This window comes from Tachypleus tridentatus, chromosome 13 (assembly GCF_004210375.1).
Source record: "Tachypleus tridentatus isolate NWPU-2018 chromosome 13, ASM421037v1, whole genome shotgun sequence".
NCBI lineage: Eukaryota > Metazoa > Arthropoda > Merostomata > Xiphosura > Limulidae > Tachypleus > Tachypleus tridentatus.
In genome coordinates this window covers 266,830,524-266,850,097 of record NC_134837.1, presented here as the reverse complement: position 1 = coordinate 266,850,097, position 19,574 = coordinate 266,830,524, and the positions used below count along the sequence as shown (strand labels likewise).

Below are 19,574 nucleotides of genomic sequence, written 5' to 3'. Positions count from 1 at the left end.
ATTTATATGCATGTCAGTTTCATTTGTAATATTTAACACGTATATTTATAATGTAGATTTTCATTACTTCTAGACCCTGCTAGTACAGCGGTAAGTCTACGGATTCACAAGCTAAAATCAGGGGTTCGATTCTCCTGGGTGGGCTGGGTAGATAGCCCGCTGTGGCTACCCGTAAGAAAAACGCACACAAACACACATTTCTTCTAAATTTTATGTATCCTTTTTAATATAGTGTAGTATATAAACAAACACAATTCTAATATTAACATGGTGTAGTTTATGAAAAACGCAGTTCCAATATTAACGTAGTGTGCTTTATAAAGAAACACAGTTATAATATTAACGTACTGTAGCTTATAAAAAACACAGTTCTATTATTAACATAGTGTAGTTTATAAAGAAACACTTATAATGTTAACATAGTGTAGTTTATGAAGAAACACAATTATAATATTAACATAGTGTAGTTTATAAAGAAACAGAATTATAACATTAACATAATGTAGTTTATAAAGAAACACAATTATACCATTAACATAATGTAGTTTATAAAGAAACACAATTATACCATTAACATAGTGTAGTTTATGCCAGTGTTTATGGTGAAGATTTCTCTGTGTTTTGAATGAGATATTTGGTAAAATTATTTGCTTTAACACTTGTTATCAAATCGTGTTATTTTCGTGTTGTTAAACACTATGTTGCCAGATCGCTATCCATGTATTTTTCCTGAAGATTACGGTCTGGGACTCCATCTTATGATAAATTTTAACTTCACACATGCATTATATCCTCATGGAGGGAGAGATGAGCGGAAACTTTGGACAGAGGCCAGATAGCTGTTCCTTTGTGCTAAAACGAACAAGCAAACAAACAAACGTGTTTATTGTCACAAAAAACAATCCTAGTAGGGCAGCATCCAGAAATACGAACTAGATTCGTATAACATCTGTTCCAGGTATCAACAACAAATGTTTTCATGTGTTTAATCAGTTGACATTTTCAGTTATCTATCAGGAAAACTCTGTGTTTGTTTCTGTAACTGTTATTTAGGTTTGATAAAGTTTCATGTTTCAGTTCTCGATTCCTTCTTGTGATCCAGTGAGTGTCTTAGGGACACACGTTCCTGTTATGGCCTCTAGATCAAATAAAGACATTCTTAGCAACTGAACAAAGAATATTATCCCCAGATTCGTCGTGCGACGTCATATGCACGTGCTTCTTGCTGAGAGTAAAGACGCGCTACATATATATACATATCACTCCCTGCCTGCGCGAGAAAGTGTATTTCCTCAACGTAAATCAAAATTATTGTGTCCCTGCTTTACTTTGAGTTTTTAGACCACCCAACTGTTGTATTCTTGTAGAAACTGTTCAACTTTAGCCATTAGCTGCAAGAAATTGAATGTTGGCGCCACCATATATATATTGTTCATTGCGACAAGGGCGCCAAGTCACCACTGGCGACTTACCAGTTGGCAGACTGAGTTCGATCGTTCATTGTCGTGGTTCCTCCTCAGCTCTTACCATGTGGAAGATGCTGGTACTAGCTTTTCTTCTGGCACGCTTGTCTGGTAAGTGTATTTTTCTTATCACTGATGTTCGTTTCAGATAACGGACACAAGCGTGAATAAAAATTCTAACGATCCTAGTTTCTTTCACACCAACACATTGTACTTAAGCATTTACCAATAATCAAACAAATAACTGGCTTGCAATATATCGAAGTACAAAACTTAGTTTTAAACTTATTACAAAGCTGTACCCGAGAGCTAGCCTAATTTAGCAGTAATGGACTGAAGGGAAAGAATATATGAACACCATCCACCTCCAACTCTTGGTATAATCTTTTTCAATGAATAAAGGAATTGACCATCAAATTACAGCGCCCCCAAGCCTGGAAATAGCATGTTCAAGTATGGGATTCAAATTATTGTGAATCATGTTTCTTAACCACCAAGAACAGACCACGAAATGAAAACCAAGTATATGACTTGTGTCGAGTTTTCCGGAAACACCTGACACACACCGGTTTACTCAGTAAAGTTTCACATACATCCTTTCAGTCCCTAAAGAACTGACAGCTGCATCATTTATGTACGTTGTATATAAAACAACGTCCTGAAAAAAGCTATGACTGAACACAGCCTATAGAAAGCTATAACAACGTACTTCCTGTAAAAAGCTATGACTAAACACAACCTGTAGAAAGCTATAACAAAGTACTTCCTGTAAAAAGCTATGACTAAACACAACCTGTAGAAAACTATAACAACGTACTTCCTGTAAAAAGCTATGACTAAACACAAAATGTAGAAAGCTATAACAACTTACTTCCTGTAAAAAGCTATGACTAAACATAACCTGAAGAAAGCTTTAATAAAGTACTTCCTGTAAAAAGCTATGACTAAACATAACCTGAAGAAAGCTATAACAACGTATTTCCTGTAAAAAGCTATGACTAAACACAACCTGTAGAGAGCTATAACAATTTACTTCCTGTAAAAAGCTATGACTAAACACAACCTTTAGAAAGCTATAACAAAATACGTCCTGTAAAAATCTATGACTAAACACAACCTGAAGAAAGCTTTAATAAAGTATTTCCTGTAAAAAGCTATGACTAATCCTGGCGATGTGAAGAGCTATAACAATGTACTTCCTGTAAAAAGCTATGACTAAAGAGAACCTGAAAAGAGCTTTAATAAAGTATTTCCTGTAAAAAGCTATGACTAAACATAATCTGAGAAAGCTTTAATAAAGTATTTCCTGTAAAAAGCTATGACTAAACCTGGCGATGTGAGAAAGCTATAACAATGTACTTCCTGTAAAAGCTATGACTAAACAGAACCTGAAAAAACTTTAATAAAGTGTTTCCTGTAAAAACCTATGACTAAAGACAACCTGTAGAAAGCTATAACAACGTACTTCCTGTAAAAATCTATGACTAAACACAACCTGAAGAAAGCTTCAATAAAGTATTTCCTGTAAAAAGCTATGACTAAACAGAACCTGAAAAAGCTTTAATAAAGTGTTTCCTGTAAAAGCTATGACTAAACATAACCTGAAGGAAGCTATAACAACGTATTTCCATAATGAAAGCTATGACTAAACACAACCTGTAGAGAAGCTATAACAACAGTTCCTGTAAAAGCTATGACTAAACAGGAACCTGAAAGAAGCATTAATAAAGTATTTCCTGCAAAGCTATGACTAAACATAACATGGAGAAAGCTTTAATAAAGTGTTCCTGTAAAAAAGCTATGACTAAACCTGTAATGTAGAAAGCTATAGCAACTTATGCTTCCTAATAAAGAGATGTGATTAAACACAACCTGTAGAGAAGCTATATGCAACATGCTTCCTGTAAAAAGCTATGATAAACGCAACCTGTAGAGCTATAACAACGTACTTCCTGTAAAGAAGCTATAACAACTTACTTCATAATAAAAGATGTGACTAAACCTGACCTTTAGAAAGCTATAATAAAGTGCAGCTGTAAAAGATCTATGACTAAACCTGACCTGAAGAAAGCTTTAATAAAGGTGTTCCTGTAAAAGCTATGACTAAACACAACATGTAGAAAGCTATAACAACGTACTTCCTGTAAAAAGCTATGACTAAACAGGACCCTGAAAAAGCTTTAATAAAGTATTTTCCTGTAAAAAAGCTATGACTAAACATAACCTAAAGGAAACTTTAATAAAGGTATTTCCGGTAAAAAGCTATGATATACACAACCCTGTAGAAAGCTATAATGGCAATATCCTGTATAAAGCTGTGAGGATAAACCTGAACCTGAAGAAAGCTTTAATAAAGTATTTCTGTAAAAAACCTATGACTAAACACAGACCTGTAGAAGCTATAACAACGTACTTCCTGTAAAAAGCTATGACTAAACACAACCTGTAAAAGCTATAACAACTTCCTTCCTGTAAAGTTATGACTAAACACAACCTGAACAAAGCTTCAATAAAGTGTTTCCTGTAAAAGCTATGACTAAACCTGGCAATGTGAAAGCTATGACTAAACACACCCTGAACAAAGCTTTAATAAAGTGTTTCTTGTAAAATCTATGACTAAACACAACCTGTAGAAAGCTGTAACAACGTACTTCCTGTAAAAAAGCTATGATGAAACACAACCTGTGAGAAAGCTATAGCAACATACTTCCTGTAAAAGCTATGACTAAACTGACCTGAAGAAAGCTTTAATAAAGTATTTCATGTAAAAATCTATGACTAAACACAACCTATAGAGAATCTATAACAAGCGTTACTTCCTGTAAAAGCTAAAATAAACTTACTTCATAATGAAAGCTATGACTAAACACAACCTTTAGAAAGCTATAACAAAGTGCGATCCTGTAAAGATCTATGACTAAACCTGAACCTGAAAAAACTTCAATAAAGGTGTTCCTAATAAAGCTATGACTAAACACAACATGTAGAAAGCTATAACAACGTATTTCCTGTAAAAGCTATGACTAAACACAACCTGAAAAAAGCTATGACTAAACACAACCTGTAGAAAGCTAGAACAACGCACATCCTCTAAAAAGCTATGACTAAAGAGAACCTGAAAAAAGCTTTAATAAAGTATTTCCTGTGAAAAGCTATGACTAAACATAACCTGAAGAAACTTTAATAAAGTATTTCATAATGAAGCTATGACTAAACCTGACAACTGAGAGGCTATAACAAAATGCGATCCTGTAAAATCTATGACTAAACACAACCTGAAGAAAGCTTTAATAAAGTGTTTCCTGTAAAAGCTATGACTAAACACAACATGTAGAAAGCTATAACAACGTGCTTCCTGTAAAAGCTATGGATAAACAGGAACCTGAAAAAACTTTAATAAAGTGTTTCCCGTAAAAGCTATGACTAAACATAACCTGAAGAAAGCTTCAATAAAGTATTTCCTAATAAAAGCTGTGACTAAACACAACCTGTAGAAGCTATAACAACATACTTCGTGTATAAAGCTGTGACTAAACACAACCTGTAGAAAGCTATAGCAACATACTTCGTGTATAAAGCTGTGACTAAACACAACCTGGAGGAAGCTTCAATAAAGTATTTCCTGTAAAAACCTATGACTAAACACAACCTGTAGAGATCTATAACAACGTAGCTTCCTGTAAAGTTATGACTAAACACAACCTGTAAAAAGCTATAACAACTTCCTTCCTGTAATGAAAGCTATGACTAAACCTGGCATGTGTGAAAGCTATAACAACGTACTTCCTGTAAAAAAAAGCTATGACTAAACACAACCTGGACAAAGCTTTAATATAAGTATTTCCTGTAAAAAATCTATTACTAAACACAACCTGTAGAAAGCTATAACAACGTACTTCCTGTAAAAAGCTATGACTAAACACAACCTGTAGAAAACTTTAATAAAGTATTTCCTGTAAAAATCTATGACTAAACACAACCTGAAGAAAGCTTTAATAAAGTATTTCCTGTAAAAATCTATGACTAAACACAACCTATAGAAAGCTATAACAACGTACTTCCTGTAAAAAGCTATGACTATACACAACCTGTGAAAAGCTATAACAACTTACTTCCTGTAAAAAGCTATGACTAAACACAACCTTTAGAAAGCTATAACAAAGTACATCCTGTAAAAATCTATGACTAAACACAACCTGAAGAAAGCTTCAATAAAGTATTTCCTGTAAAAAGCTATGACTAAACACAACCTGTAGGAAGCTATAACAACGTACTTCCTGTAAAAAGCTATAACAACTTATTTCCTGTAAAAAGTTATGACTAAACACAACCTATAGAAAGCTATAACAAAGTACGTCCTGTAAAAATCTATGACTAAACACAACCTGAAGAAAGCTTCAATAAAGTATTTCCTGTAAAAAGCTATGACTAAACACAACCTGAAGAAAGCTTCAATAAAGTATTTCCTGTAAAAAGCTATGACTAAACACAACCTGTATAAAGCTATAGCAACATACTTCCTGCAAAAAGCTATGACTAAACACAACGTGAAGAAAGCTTTAATAAAGTTTTTCCTGTAAAAAGCTATGACTAAACACAACCTTTAGAAAGCTATAACAAAGTACGTCCTGTAAAAATCTATGACTAAACACAACGTGAAGGAAGCTTCAATAAAGTATTTCCTGTAAAAATCTGTGACTAAACACAACCTGTAGAAAGCTATAACAACGTACTTCCTGTAAAAACTATGACTAATCACAACCTGTAAAAAGCTATAACTAAACACTGATCTGTAAAAAGCTATAACAATGTACTTCCAGTAAAAAGCTATGACTAAACACAACCTGAAGAAAGCTTTAATAAAGTATTTCCTGTAAAAAGCTATGACTAAACACAACCTGTAGAAAGCTATAATAACGTACTTCCTGTAAAAAGCTATGATCAAACACAACCTGTGGAAAGCTATAGCAACATACTTCCTGTAAAATGCTATGACTAAACACAACCTGAAGAAAGCTTTAATAAAGTATTTCCTGTAAAAATCTATGACTAAACACAACCTATAGAAATCTATAACAACGTACTTCCTGTAAAAAGCTAAAACAACTTACTTCCTGTAAAAAGCTATGACTAAACACAACCTTTAGAAAGCTATAACAAAGTACGTCCTGTAAAAATCTATGACTAAACACAACCTGAAGAAAGCTTCAATAAAGTATTTCCTGTAAAAAAGCTATGACTAAACCTGGCATGTAGAAAGCTATAACAACGTACTTCCTGTAAAAAGCTATGACTAAACACAACCTGAAGAAAGCTATGACTAAACACAACCTGAAGAAAGCTATGACTAAACACAACCTGAAGAAAGCTATGACTAAACACAACCTGTAGAAAGCTAGAACAACGTACTTCCTCTAAAAAGCTATGACTAAAGAGAACCTGAAAAAAGCTTTAATAAAGTATTTCCTGTGAAAAGCTATGACTAAACATAACCTGAAGAAAGCTTTAATAAAGTATTTCCTGTAAAATGCTATGACTAAACACAACCTTTAGAAAGCTATAACAAAGTACGTCCTGTAAGAATCTATGACTAAACACAACCTGAAGAAAGCTTTAATAAAGTATTTCCTGTAAAAAGCTATGACTAAACACAACATGTAGAAAGCTATAACAACGTACTTCCTGTAAAAAGCTATGAATAAACAGAACCTGAAAAAAACTTTAATAAAGTATTTCCCGTAAAAAGCTATGACTAAACATAACCTGAAGAAAGCTTTAATAAAGTATTTCCTGTAAAAAGCTGTGACTAAACACAACCTGTAGAAAGCTACAGCAACATACTTCGTGTATAAAGCTGTGACTAAACACAACCTGTAGAAAGCTATAGCAACATACTTCGTGTATAAAGCTGTGACTAAACACAACCTGAAGGAAGCTTCAATAAAGTATTTCCTGTAAAAACCTATGACTAAACACAACCTGTAGAGATCTATAACAACGTACTTCCTGTAAAAAGTTATGACTAAACACAACCTGTAAAAAGCTATAACAACTTCCTTCCTGTAAAAAGCTATGACTAAACACAACCTTTAGAAAGCTATAACAAAGTACGTCCTGTAAAAAGCTATGACTAAACACAACATGTAGAAAGCTATAACAACGTACTTCCTGTAAAAAGCTATGACTAAACACAACCTGAACAAAGCTTTAATATAAGTATTTCCTGTAAAAATCTATTATTAAACACAACCTGTAGAAAGCTATAACAACGTACTTCCTGTAAAAAGCTATGACTAAACACAACCTGTAGAAAGCTATAGCAACATACTTCCTGTAAAAAGCTATGACTAAACACAACCTGAAGAAAACTTTAATAAAGTATTTCCTGTAAAAATCTATGACTAAACACAACCTGTAGAAAGCTATAACAACGTACTTCCTGTAAAACGCTATGACTAAACACAACCTGAAGAAAGCTTTAATAAAGTATTTCCTGTAAAAATCTATGACTAAACACAACCTATAGAAAGCTATAACAACGTACTTCCTGTAAAAAGCTATGACTATACACAACCTGTAAAAAGCTATAACAACTTACTTCCTGTAAAAAGCTATGACTAAACACAACCTTTAGAAAGCTATAACAAAGTACATCCTGTAAAAATCTATGACTAAACACAACCTGAAGAAAGCTTCAATAAAGTATTTCCTGTAAAAAGCTATGACTAAACACAACCTGTAGGAAGCTATAACAACGTACTTCCTGTAAAAAGCTATAACAACTTATTTCCTGTAAAAAGTTATGACTAAACACAACCTGAAGAAAGCTTCAATAAAGTATTTCCTGTAAAAAGCTATGACTAAACACAACCTGAAGAAAGCTTCAATAAAGTATTTCCTGTAAAAAGCTATGACTAAACACAACCTGTGGAAAGCTATAGCAACATACTTCCTGCAAAAAGCTATGACTAAACACAACCTGAAGAAAGCTTTAATAAAGTTTTTCCTGTAAAAAGCTATGACTAAACACAACCTTTAGAAAGCTATAACAAAGTACGTCCTGTAAAAATCTATGACTAAACACAACGTGAAGAAAGCTTCAATAAAGTATTTCCTGTAAAAATCTGTGACTAAACACAACCTGTAGAGAGCTATAACAACGTACTTCCTGTAAAAAGCTATGACTAAACACAACCTGTAAAAAGCTATAACTAAACACAATCTGTAAAAAGCTATAACAATGTACTTCCAGTAAAAAGCTATGACTAAACACAACCTGAAGAAAGCTTTAATAAAGTATTTCCTGTAAAAAGCTATGACTAAACACAACCTGTAGAAAGCTATAATAACGTATTTCCTGTAAAAAGCTATGACTAAACGCAACCTGTAGAAATCTATAACAACGTACTTCCTGTAAAAATCTATGACTAAACAGAATCTGAAGAAAGCTTTAATATAGTATTTCCTGTTAAAAGCTATGACTAAACACAACCTGTAGAAAGTTATAACAACCTATTTATTGTAAAAAGCTATGACTAAACACAACCTATAGAAAGTTATAACAAAGTACGTCCTGAGAAAAGCTATAACTAAACACAACCTGTAGAAAGCATTTTATTAAAAGTTCCTCCTGTAAATAGCGAAAAACTAATTAACAGCTTTTTCAGGTCACAAAGATCTAAGTACCTTTGCTCTAATTGAGTCACGTAAGAGTTTTGTATCTTCATGCATTACTGTAAATGATGATTCACGCTTACCCTCCGAGACCATTATGTCTCAAAGTGATACACAGAAACAACAGATATAGCTGTAACGTCTCCTTCTATCATCCATATAACTAAATAGATTTATTTTGAAATTAAAGTAACTTTTTCTTATCGTTATGAGGCTTCACGCAGTCTCTAGTAATACGTGTAGAATGTCACAGAAATCGATAGAAGTTTCGAAAAAATGTTTTAGATGTAGTTTTTCTTTAGGTAAAAATTCATAATTTTTTTTTATCCTTTCAAATATTTATTACAAAACCACCAACATCACGAGCTGATAAACCGTCAATAACCTCGATTTTTGTACCAGGTGAGCTTGTTTGTACTAAACTAGCCATAAGCCAGGTGGGCTTGTTTGTACCACATCAGCTTTGGGAAAGGTGAATTTGTTTTACCACTCTAACACATCAATCATGCCATTAATGAATAGTTATCATTTGTAATGATGAAAGATTTGAACTAAACTTTATAAATGTTTGAAAGACGTTTGTGTCAAGTGTTTATTTTCAAGATGTGTACAAGTTTTGTTTCTAGGACGTTTTGTCATGTCTTTAAAAAGTAAATGAACCAAACCGTTTCTTCAGAACACATTTCATGAAGAGAGATATCTTGAAGTTACCTGAAGTAACTAAAAGAAAATAGTGAATGTGGTTTCTTCTGTATGAAATTTGTACTGTATGTAACGTTCAGAAACTAATTTCCTACATGCTTTAGTGGAATAGTTGTGGCAAGAAAAGTATACAGTGTTTTGAACCTGGGGGTAGGGGGTACTGGAATGATCACTGTTATTATTACCGACTGTACCTTGTATTGAACCTGGGGAAGGGGGTACTGGAATGAACACTGTTGTTATTACCGACTCTGCAGTGTGTTGAACCTGGGTGCGAGGGGTACTGGAATGATCACTGTTATTATTACCGACTCTGCAGTGTGTTGAACCTGGGGGGAGGGGGTACTGGAATGAACACTGTTATTATTACTGACTCTATAGTGTGTTGAGCCTGGGGGCGAGGGTGTACTGGAGTTATCACTGTTATTATTACCGACTGTACAGTGTGTTGAACCTGGGGAAGGGGGTACTAGAATGAACACTGTTGTTATTACCGACTCTACAGTGTGTTGAACCTGGTGGGAGGGGGTACTGGAATGATCACCGTTATTATTACCGACTGTACCTTGTGTTGAACCTGGGGGGAGGGGGTACTGGAATGAACACTGTTGTTATTACCGACTCTGCAGTGTGTTGAACCTGGGTGCGAGGGGTACTGGATGATCAGTGTTATTATTACCGACTGTACCTTGTGTTGAACCTGGGGGGAGGTGGTACTGGAATGAACACTGTTATTATTACCGTCTCTACAGTGTGTTGAACCTGGGGGAGGGGGTACTGGAATAAACACTGTTATTATTTCGGACTCTACAATGTGTTGAACCTGGGGAGGGGGGTACTGGAATGATCACTGTTATTATTACCGACTCTACAGTGTGTTGAACCTGGGGGAGGGGTACTGGAATGAACACTGTTATTATTACGGACTCTACAATGTGTTGAACCTGGGGGAGGGGTACTGGAATGATCACTGTTATTATTACCGACTCTACAGTGTGTTGAACCTGGGGGGAGGGGGTACTGGAATGAACACTGTTATTATTACGGGCTCTACAATGTGTTGAACCTGGGGGGAGGGGGTACTGGAATGATCACTGTTATTATTACCGACTCTACAGTGTGTTGAACCTGGGAGGAGGGGGTACTGGAATGATCACTGTTATTATTACGGGCTCTACAATGTGTTGAACCTGGGGGAGGGGTACTGGAATGATCACTGTTATTATTACCGACTCTACAGTGTGTTGAACCTGGGGGGAGGGGGTACTGGAATGAACACTGTTATTATTACGGGCTCTACAATGTGTTGAACCTGGGGGGAGGGGGTACTGGAATGATCACTGTTATTATTACCGACTCTACAGTGTGTTGAACCTGGGGGGAGGGGGTACTGGAATGAACACTGTTATTATTACGGGCTCTACAATGTGTTGAACCTGGGGGGAGGGGGTACTGGAATGATCACTGTTATTATTACCGACTCTACAGTGTGTTGAACCTGGGGGGAGGGGGTACTGGAATGATCACTGTTATTATTACCGACTGTACAGTGTGTTGAACCTGGGGGAAGGGGGTACTGGAATTATCGCTGTTATTATTACCGACTCTACAGTATGTTGAACCTGGGGGAAGGGGGTACTGGAATGAACACTGTTATTATTACGGACTCTACAATGTGTTGAACCTAGGGGTAGGGGGTACTGGAATGACCACTGTTATTATTACCGACTCTTTTTCTGTTTACATTATCAGTTTGACTGCAACCTACTCTATATCATATTACATTACATTATGAGTTCGACAGCAACCTACTCTATATCATATTAACTTTACATTATCAGTTCGACAGCAACCTACTCTATATCATATTAACTTTACATTATCAGTTCGAGAGCAACCTACTCTATATCAAATTAACATTACATTTTCAGTTCGACAGCAACCTACTCTATACCATATTAACATTACATTATCAGTTCGACAGCAACCTACCATATAACATACTAACATTACATTATCAGTTCGACAGCAACCTACTCTATATCATATTGCATTACATTATCAGTTCGACAGCAACCTACTCTATATCATATTACCCTGTTCACAGCTCCTAAAAATAAATGCGTTTTAACGAATTTATCGAATCATTTTCCTGTTCTGTTACAAAATATAAGAAAAATCATTTCAGGAAAAGCATTTATTAATTAAGATGAGCAACTGTGTGTAGATCGTTTCATTAATGATGTCAAAAGGGGGCTTTCTTAAACACTCTAATTACAAGGTATTAGTAAACAGAAGCACTCACTGTTTCAGAAATAATCTTTTGAGGTTCAAGTGCTTCTTCTGAAATCTCTTCACTTCAATCTTCACTGAGCAGAACTTGTTTCAGCACTAATTATTTTAGCGACTAAGAAAGTCGTGTGTTGTTGTCCATGTTTATATTCTATGTTTACACTAATATTGTTAGCGAAGCTTAAAATAAAAAGATTTATGTAAGCACGTGTTTTATGCTGTAACTATTCTCTAATTAAAAAACATTTGTCCAACTAATTTTCCTCTTCCTAAATATTTAACATTACATTTATACAGAAAACACATCAGATTATAAGCTGTATTTTTGTGGATATTACACAAAGTCATTATATTAATAATTACATCTCTAGTTACGAAATTCAACACGTAATGATTGCTAGTTTGATCCGTCTGTTTCACGTATAATACTGTCAAGAATTTAAAACAAGAATATCTGGAAGAAAGATAAAACAAATCATGAACCGATTTAATCATATTTTCCGGATTAAAATAAACCCATTAATCCAACTAATTACTGTTTTCACATTAACAGATAAAACCTTTAATTCAACTACTTATTATATTCAGATTATTTTATTCTACTAGAGATACCATCACAAGGTGGCTTTATGACATCTAAAACTAATCCGGTAAAAAAATGGTTATTTCTATACTTACTACGATTTCTTCCAACGAGTAAAATCGATTTTAACTCAATTAAGTTTTACTACACATTGTCTCTGTAATTACTGGTGTAGATAATCTATCAAAACTGTTCAGTTCAGCTTCGTGTTTCTATTGGTATCGTGGCCTGAAATTTGGTTCAAATCGTTATGTGCTTGTTACAAGGCGGAAAGATATTCATCTGGTAATGTTAGGAATGCATTTATTTTGTATCTTCCTGTTGTGCAGAGAAGAAATGTTTGAGAAAATAGAGTTTTGTTACAGTTGGGTGATTACCGGTATACACACAGTGTGTACAAGACGTAAAACCACACGTTATATATTACTGGTCGTATTACTGTAGATCATATTACAGTGCAGTGTTTGTTAGAGATAGCCTAGCTAACGCCAACCAACCAACCATTATTCACTTTGTGTTATCCAAATATTTTTATTTAAGAACAAAAAAAAAAAACTAGTTGCTAATTGAATGATTATATGTATCAATATCGAATAAATATTTGTTTCTATGATAATAAAACCCTACTTTAGGTTTTACAGTGGCTCATTTTTAAATTATACAAAGCCATTACATAAGCAGTCAGGGTGATCTCACACAACTCCTATACCCTGGACAATCTCTCTTCCCCTTTAACCTTGTCCACAACATGAGATGTCGACGTGCTATTAGTATTAGTATTACCCTGAATTATTTCTTTAATATAGTACAATGCATGTCTTTTGAAGCAATTTTAAAACAAACTTGAAATTATAAATTTAAATCGTAAGAAACGTTTGATTGTTATTGTTAGACACAAAGCTACAAAATGAGCTCTCTGTCGCGAGCCAATCAAGGGTATCGAAAATCGGTTTTTAGTGTTTCAAGCCTTCAAATTTCCTGGTGACCCACTATGAGGGAGAACCAAAACATGTTGACCCACTATGGGGGAGGAACCGAAAACATGCTGACCCACTATGAGGGAGAACCGAAAACATGCAGACCTACTATGGGGAAGAACCGAAAACAAGCTGATCTACTATGGGGAAGAACCGAAAACATGCTGACCCACTATGGGGAGAACCGAAAACATGCTGATCCACTATGGGGAGGAACCGAAAACATGCTGACCCACTCTGAGAGAGAACCGAAAACATGCTGACCCACTATGAGGGAGAACCGAAAACATGCTGACCCATTATGGGGGAAAACCGAAAACATGCTGACCCACTGTGAGGGAGAACCGAAAACATGCTGACCCATTATGGGGGAGAACCGAAAACATGATCTTACACCCTGTTTGTAAGATATTTAAAACACTATCAATACAAGATTATAAAATGTTTATGAAAGCAGGAAATTATTTTTTACCAGAAGTATGGTTAAAAATAACCTTTTCTATCAGTATAGTTACAAATTAATTTTTACCAGAAGTGCTGTTAAAATATGTTAGTACATTTTGAAAAAAAAAAAAGATATTATATGAAAAGCTAAATCTCTAAGTAATAACTGTAAAAGATAATCAGAGTATAAAAACATTTCACGCCTAATCAACAGCAGCCGCCATCAACTCTTTGTGTACTTCAATTAAATGCTGGGGTTTGACCAATAATCTTGTAACACACACATAACACCCCAAAGTGCCGTGTGCAATGTTTCGACATTAAGATACGAACCATATATCTTAGGTTCCACGGTTCGGCTCACTAGCCCTAGTCCATAACATTTAAATCACTTAAATGTATTCAGGTTTGTTAAACTTAGGCTTAGCATCGAGAAGTCCATACGTAATTTATGTAACTACAACTTGTGGTAACTATAAAATATTACACCCATTTACACGTAAAGACTAGACCTACAAAATGATGATTTGAAACCCGTGGTATAACCGAAATCAGACTATAATTAAGTCAAAATTATTTCTATTGATAACTAAATAATTAGGTAGATTGAGACAGAATTTATTATTTCAAAAAGCACGTGCGTTATCAGTATTGATTAAAACATAGTCCCCCAGACGGTAAGTCTGAAAATTAAAATATTATTTACTCGTGGTGGACACAACAAAGACAACTTATTATATAATTTATCAGTATTGATTAAAACATAGTCCCCCAGACGGTAAGTCTGAAAACTAAAATATTATTTACTCGTAGTGGACACAACTAAGACAGCTTATTATATAATTTTGTGCTTAATGACAAAACATGTGTTTCATTTGATGATAATTCAGCTAAAATAATTATATAAAAGATATTCAAAAACACTAAAAACGAAAGGCCGGAAACCCATTAAACAATTGATAGAATACAACTAAATATACTAATAGCATTTCCATTCATTTCTGATCTGTAAGTTCCCCAAAATTACTGAAGTAACGTTATTACAAAAACAATAATTATCCATCTTATACCTCAGTGTGAAGCATTTAAATAAGATGACTTATTCCAAATAGGTATAGAACACTACATCAATGGTTTATATAGATCACAGTTTAAAATTTGAGATCTACTCGCAATCTGACGTTCACTCGTCCAATTTCCAGCATTAAACATGTGCACCATATTAACCGTGGGGACATAACAAAGTTATAGTGAATCCCACTATTCAACTACAGGGACTCAAGAGTTGGCGACAGGCATTTTCCTCTGGTCTGTTCCTTCTAGGTTAAAGAGGGTTAACACAGATAGCTCTCAAGTAGCTCCACACGAAACTGAAGACGTATTCTCCAAAATATGAATATATCCGATGGTTTAGTACCAAAAAGTAGTCTTGAGTATAATATAAACAGGCTGTTGAAATACAGTAAGAACACAAACATCTAAGTGTTCCACGTGTATTCACTGTATTTACCAAAACTAGAATTAAGGCACATTTCTGCGAAGGTAGAGACGTCCATACAGCAAGACCTCAATCATAGAACATAAAAATGTATTATGTGTCTGAGTGACAAATAAACCGTGTTATCGTGAACCATCAGAACCAGGTACGGAACACGTAGTCAGGTTATAACATAAGATAATAACCAGTAATACAACAGGTAGCAATGTCGTTGTGTATTATAATAACCAGTAATACAACAGGTAGCAATGTCGTTGTGTATTATAATAACCAGTAATACAACAGGTAGCCATGTCGTTGTGTATTATAATAACCAGTAATACAACAGGTAGCCATGTCGTTGTGTATTATAATAACCAGTAATACAACAGGTAGCCATGTCGTTATGCACAATAATAACCAGTAATACAACAGGTAGCCATGTCGTTATGCACAATAATAACCAGAAATACAACAGGTAGCCATATCGTTTTGTGCTATAATAATCAGTAATACAACAGGTAGCCATGTCGTTGTGTACCATAATAACCAAAAATACAAGAGGTAGCCATGTCGTTTTGTACTATAATAACCAGTAATACAACAGGTAGCCATGTCGTTATGTACAATAATAACCAGTAATACAAGAGGTAGCGATGTCGTTGTGTACTATAATAACCAGTAATAGAACAGGTAGCCATGTCGTTGTGTACTATAATAACCAGTAATAGAACAGGTAGCCATGTCGTTATGCACAATAATAACCAGTAATACAACAGGTATTCCTGTCGTTATGCACAATAATAACCAGTAATACAACAGGTAGCCATGTCGTTATGCACAATAATAACCAGTATAGAACGGGTAGCCATGACGTTATGCACAATAATAACCAGTAATACAACAGGTAGCCATGTCGTTATGCACAATAATAACCAGTATAGAACGGGTAGCCATGTCGTTATGCACAATAATAACCAGTAATAGAACAGGTAGCCATGTCGTTTTGTACTATAATAACCAGTAATACAACAGGTAGCCATGTCGTTATGCACAATAATAACCAGTAATACAACAAACAGGTAACCATGTCGTTGTGTACTATAATAACCAGTAATACAACAGGTAGCCATGTCGTTATGCACAATAATAACCAGTATAGAACAGGTAGCCATGACGTTATGCACAATAATAACCAGTAATACAACAGGTAGCAATGTCGTTATGCACAATAATAACCAGCATAGAACGGGTAGCCATGTCGTTATGCACAATAATAACCAGTAATAGAACAGGTAGCCATGTCGTTATGCACAATAATAACCAGTAATACATCAGGTAGCCATGTCGTTATGCACAATAATAACCAGTAATACAACAGGTAGCCATGTCGTTATGCACAATAATAACCAGTAATACAACAGGTAGCCATGTCGTTATGCACAATAATAACCAGTAATACAACAGGTAGCCATGTCGTTATGCACAATAATAACCAGTAATATAACAGGTAGCCATGTCGTTATGCACAATAATAACCAGTAATAGAACAGGTAGCCATGTCGTTATGCACAATAATAACAAATAATGGAACAGGTAGCCATGTCGTTATGCACAATAATAACCAGTAATAGGACAGGTAGCCATGTCGTTATGCACAATAATAACCAGTAATAGCACAGGTAGCCGTTGTGTACGATATTAACCAGGAATAGAAGAACTTACCATGTTATAATGTTCGATAATAATCAGGAATATAACAGGTAACCATGTTATTGTGGACAATAATAACCAAAAATGGAACAGGTAACCACGTTATTAAGTACACTAATGACCAGGAAAACAAGGAATTGATGCCATAGAGTGTACTGTCAGAACAAAGTATACAGTGAGTAACCATCACAGAATGTTTTGTCAGAACCATTTAGACAGTAAGTAACCATTACAAAATATACTGATAGAGCTAAGTATACAGTAAGTAACCATCACAAAATGTACTGTCAGAACCATGTAGACAGTCATTAACCGTCACAGAATGTACCGTCCGAAACACATAGGCATTCACTATTGGTTAAGTTGGCCAGTTTCTACGTTGTTGTTTAGTATGACAATGGATTATTATAGTCGTAGTGCATGGTACTTGTTACGTAAACAAGTCAGTGTCAAGTAAAGTGTGAGGCTACTGGGTTTGACAGTCCGTCGACGATATGAAACCAAGTATGCATGTATTTTTAGTCGAATTTGTAAAGCCTTGAAAAAGAAGATAAACGGTTCTGTATATCACAACATAATTTTTACCAAGTTATAATACCGTAGAATATGTACAATAGAATAATAATTGCTGTAAGAATATATGAGGACGAGAAATTCAGCTACTAGGCCTACAGTCAAGTGAAAACACTGCCGGTAGGAAATCCTGTCCTTAAGAAAAAGGCTTAACTGGTGTTTTGTTCGAAAATCGTTTGAATATACATAGATTATATTTATTAATTAATCCACATTTAACCTTTCTGGAGCTACTTACACTAGTCTCTTCTTTATAATAGGGTCTTTCAGTGGTACTAAACTTTTCTGAATAGATATATCTTTTACTTCCACTAAGCCTTTCTAAATAATCGAACCTCTCTAATCTTCTAAGCATTTCTGAATAATCGGACATCTGTCTACTATTAAATTAGCGCTAACCCTTAAAATTGGGGAAATTTACGAGATGAGGAAACTGTTAAATAAGACAGCTATACACATTTACAGAAAACGTACACTAAAGTGCACTAAAGCTGGAGTAACTCAATATCAACATGAAATTTATCACCCTTGTTCATATCTCATTCTTCCACAGCTTGAATTTTTAAAATTCAAAAATATTTACGAACTGTCTTTTCTTGTGAGACTAATTACCAATAACGAAGACATTAATTGAAATATATTGTCCACAGCTTGTTAACATTGAAAACATTTGCAAGGTTTTTAATTCAAGCTATAAGGATATTCACAAAGAACACATGTATCAATTTTCACATGTTTTTTATCGTTCCAAAGTAACGTTATGATGTTAAAACAGTTTATGTGATGTATGTCTATACCCCTGTAGCATCTCTCATATACATGACTGAAAGTAAACTTTCAGAAACTGTGACTTCATACTTTTGTTTTGTGGTCAACTCGAAGGTTATAATAAGTATACAACAGTGTTTCCTCAGGTTGTAATTTTCCCCAGTGTTTAGGGCTAGTGCTACTTTAAGAGTAATTGAATAATATGGTTAAATAACTCAACTTAATGAGCAAAAAGATTTGAAAAGTAGAAAAAATAATTTTCTTTTTTTAATTAACCAAGAAACGTTATTGTTATTTTTGTGTCGTCTGAAGCCTTAAAGTGATCTTTGACTTATTAAACCCTGGTGGGGAGATAGGTAATGTATATTTGAAGGCCAAAAACTTCGCATAATTTAGTCGGCTGTGACCAGTTAGAATGGTCGTGGACTATATCAAGAAAGAAATCTAATCGGTCCAATCAAAACGTTTAATTTAGTCGGCTGTGACCAGTTAGGATGGTCGTGGACTATATCAAGAAAGAAATCTAATCGGTCCAATCAAAACGTTTAAGTTAGTCGGCTGTGACCAGTTAGGATGGTCGTGGACTATATCAAGAAAAAAAATCTAATCGGTCCAATCAAAACGTTTAATTTAGTCGGCTGTGACCAGTTAGGATGGTCGTGGACTATATCAAGAAAGAAATCTAATCGGTCCAATCAAAACGTTTAATTTAGTCGGCTGTGACCAGTTAGGATGGTCGTGGACTATATCAAGAAAGAAATCTAATCGGTCCAATCAAAACGTTTCGTCTTTTCCTTACTCTTCTCGTCAAACATATATTAATTTGCCTTTTCTTAAAACCATTATTGTGTTTTCCTCACCCAAAAACAGTTACCAGGTGGAACCTCCAATCCTTTTTCATACATTAT

The 19,574-nt window shown here is 34.7% G+C and overlaps 1 protein-coding gene across 1 annotated transcript in view; it reads left to right on the top strand.

The window, feature by feature from the left end:
* Nucleotides 1–1,204: 1,204 nt before the first annotated feature.
* Nucleotides 1,205–19,574, top strand: part of LOC143236551 (uncharacterized) — a 233,377-nt gene continuing 215,007 nt past the window's right edge. Inside the window, exon 1 of the mRNA XM_076474854.1 lies at nt 1,205–1,574. Within this exon, the coding sequence (XP_076330969.1) occupies nt 1,406–1,574 (169 nt within the window). The 5' untranslated portion in view covers nt 1,205–1,405. The remainder of the gene's footprint in view (nt 1,575–19,574) is intronic.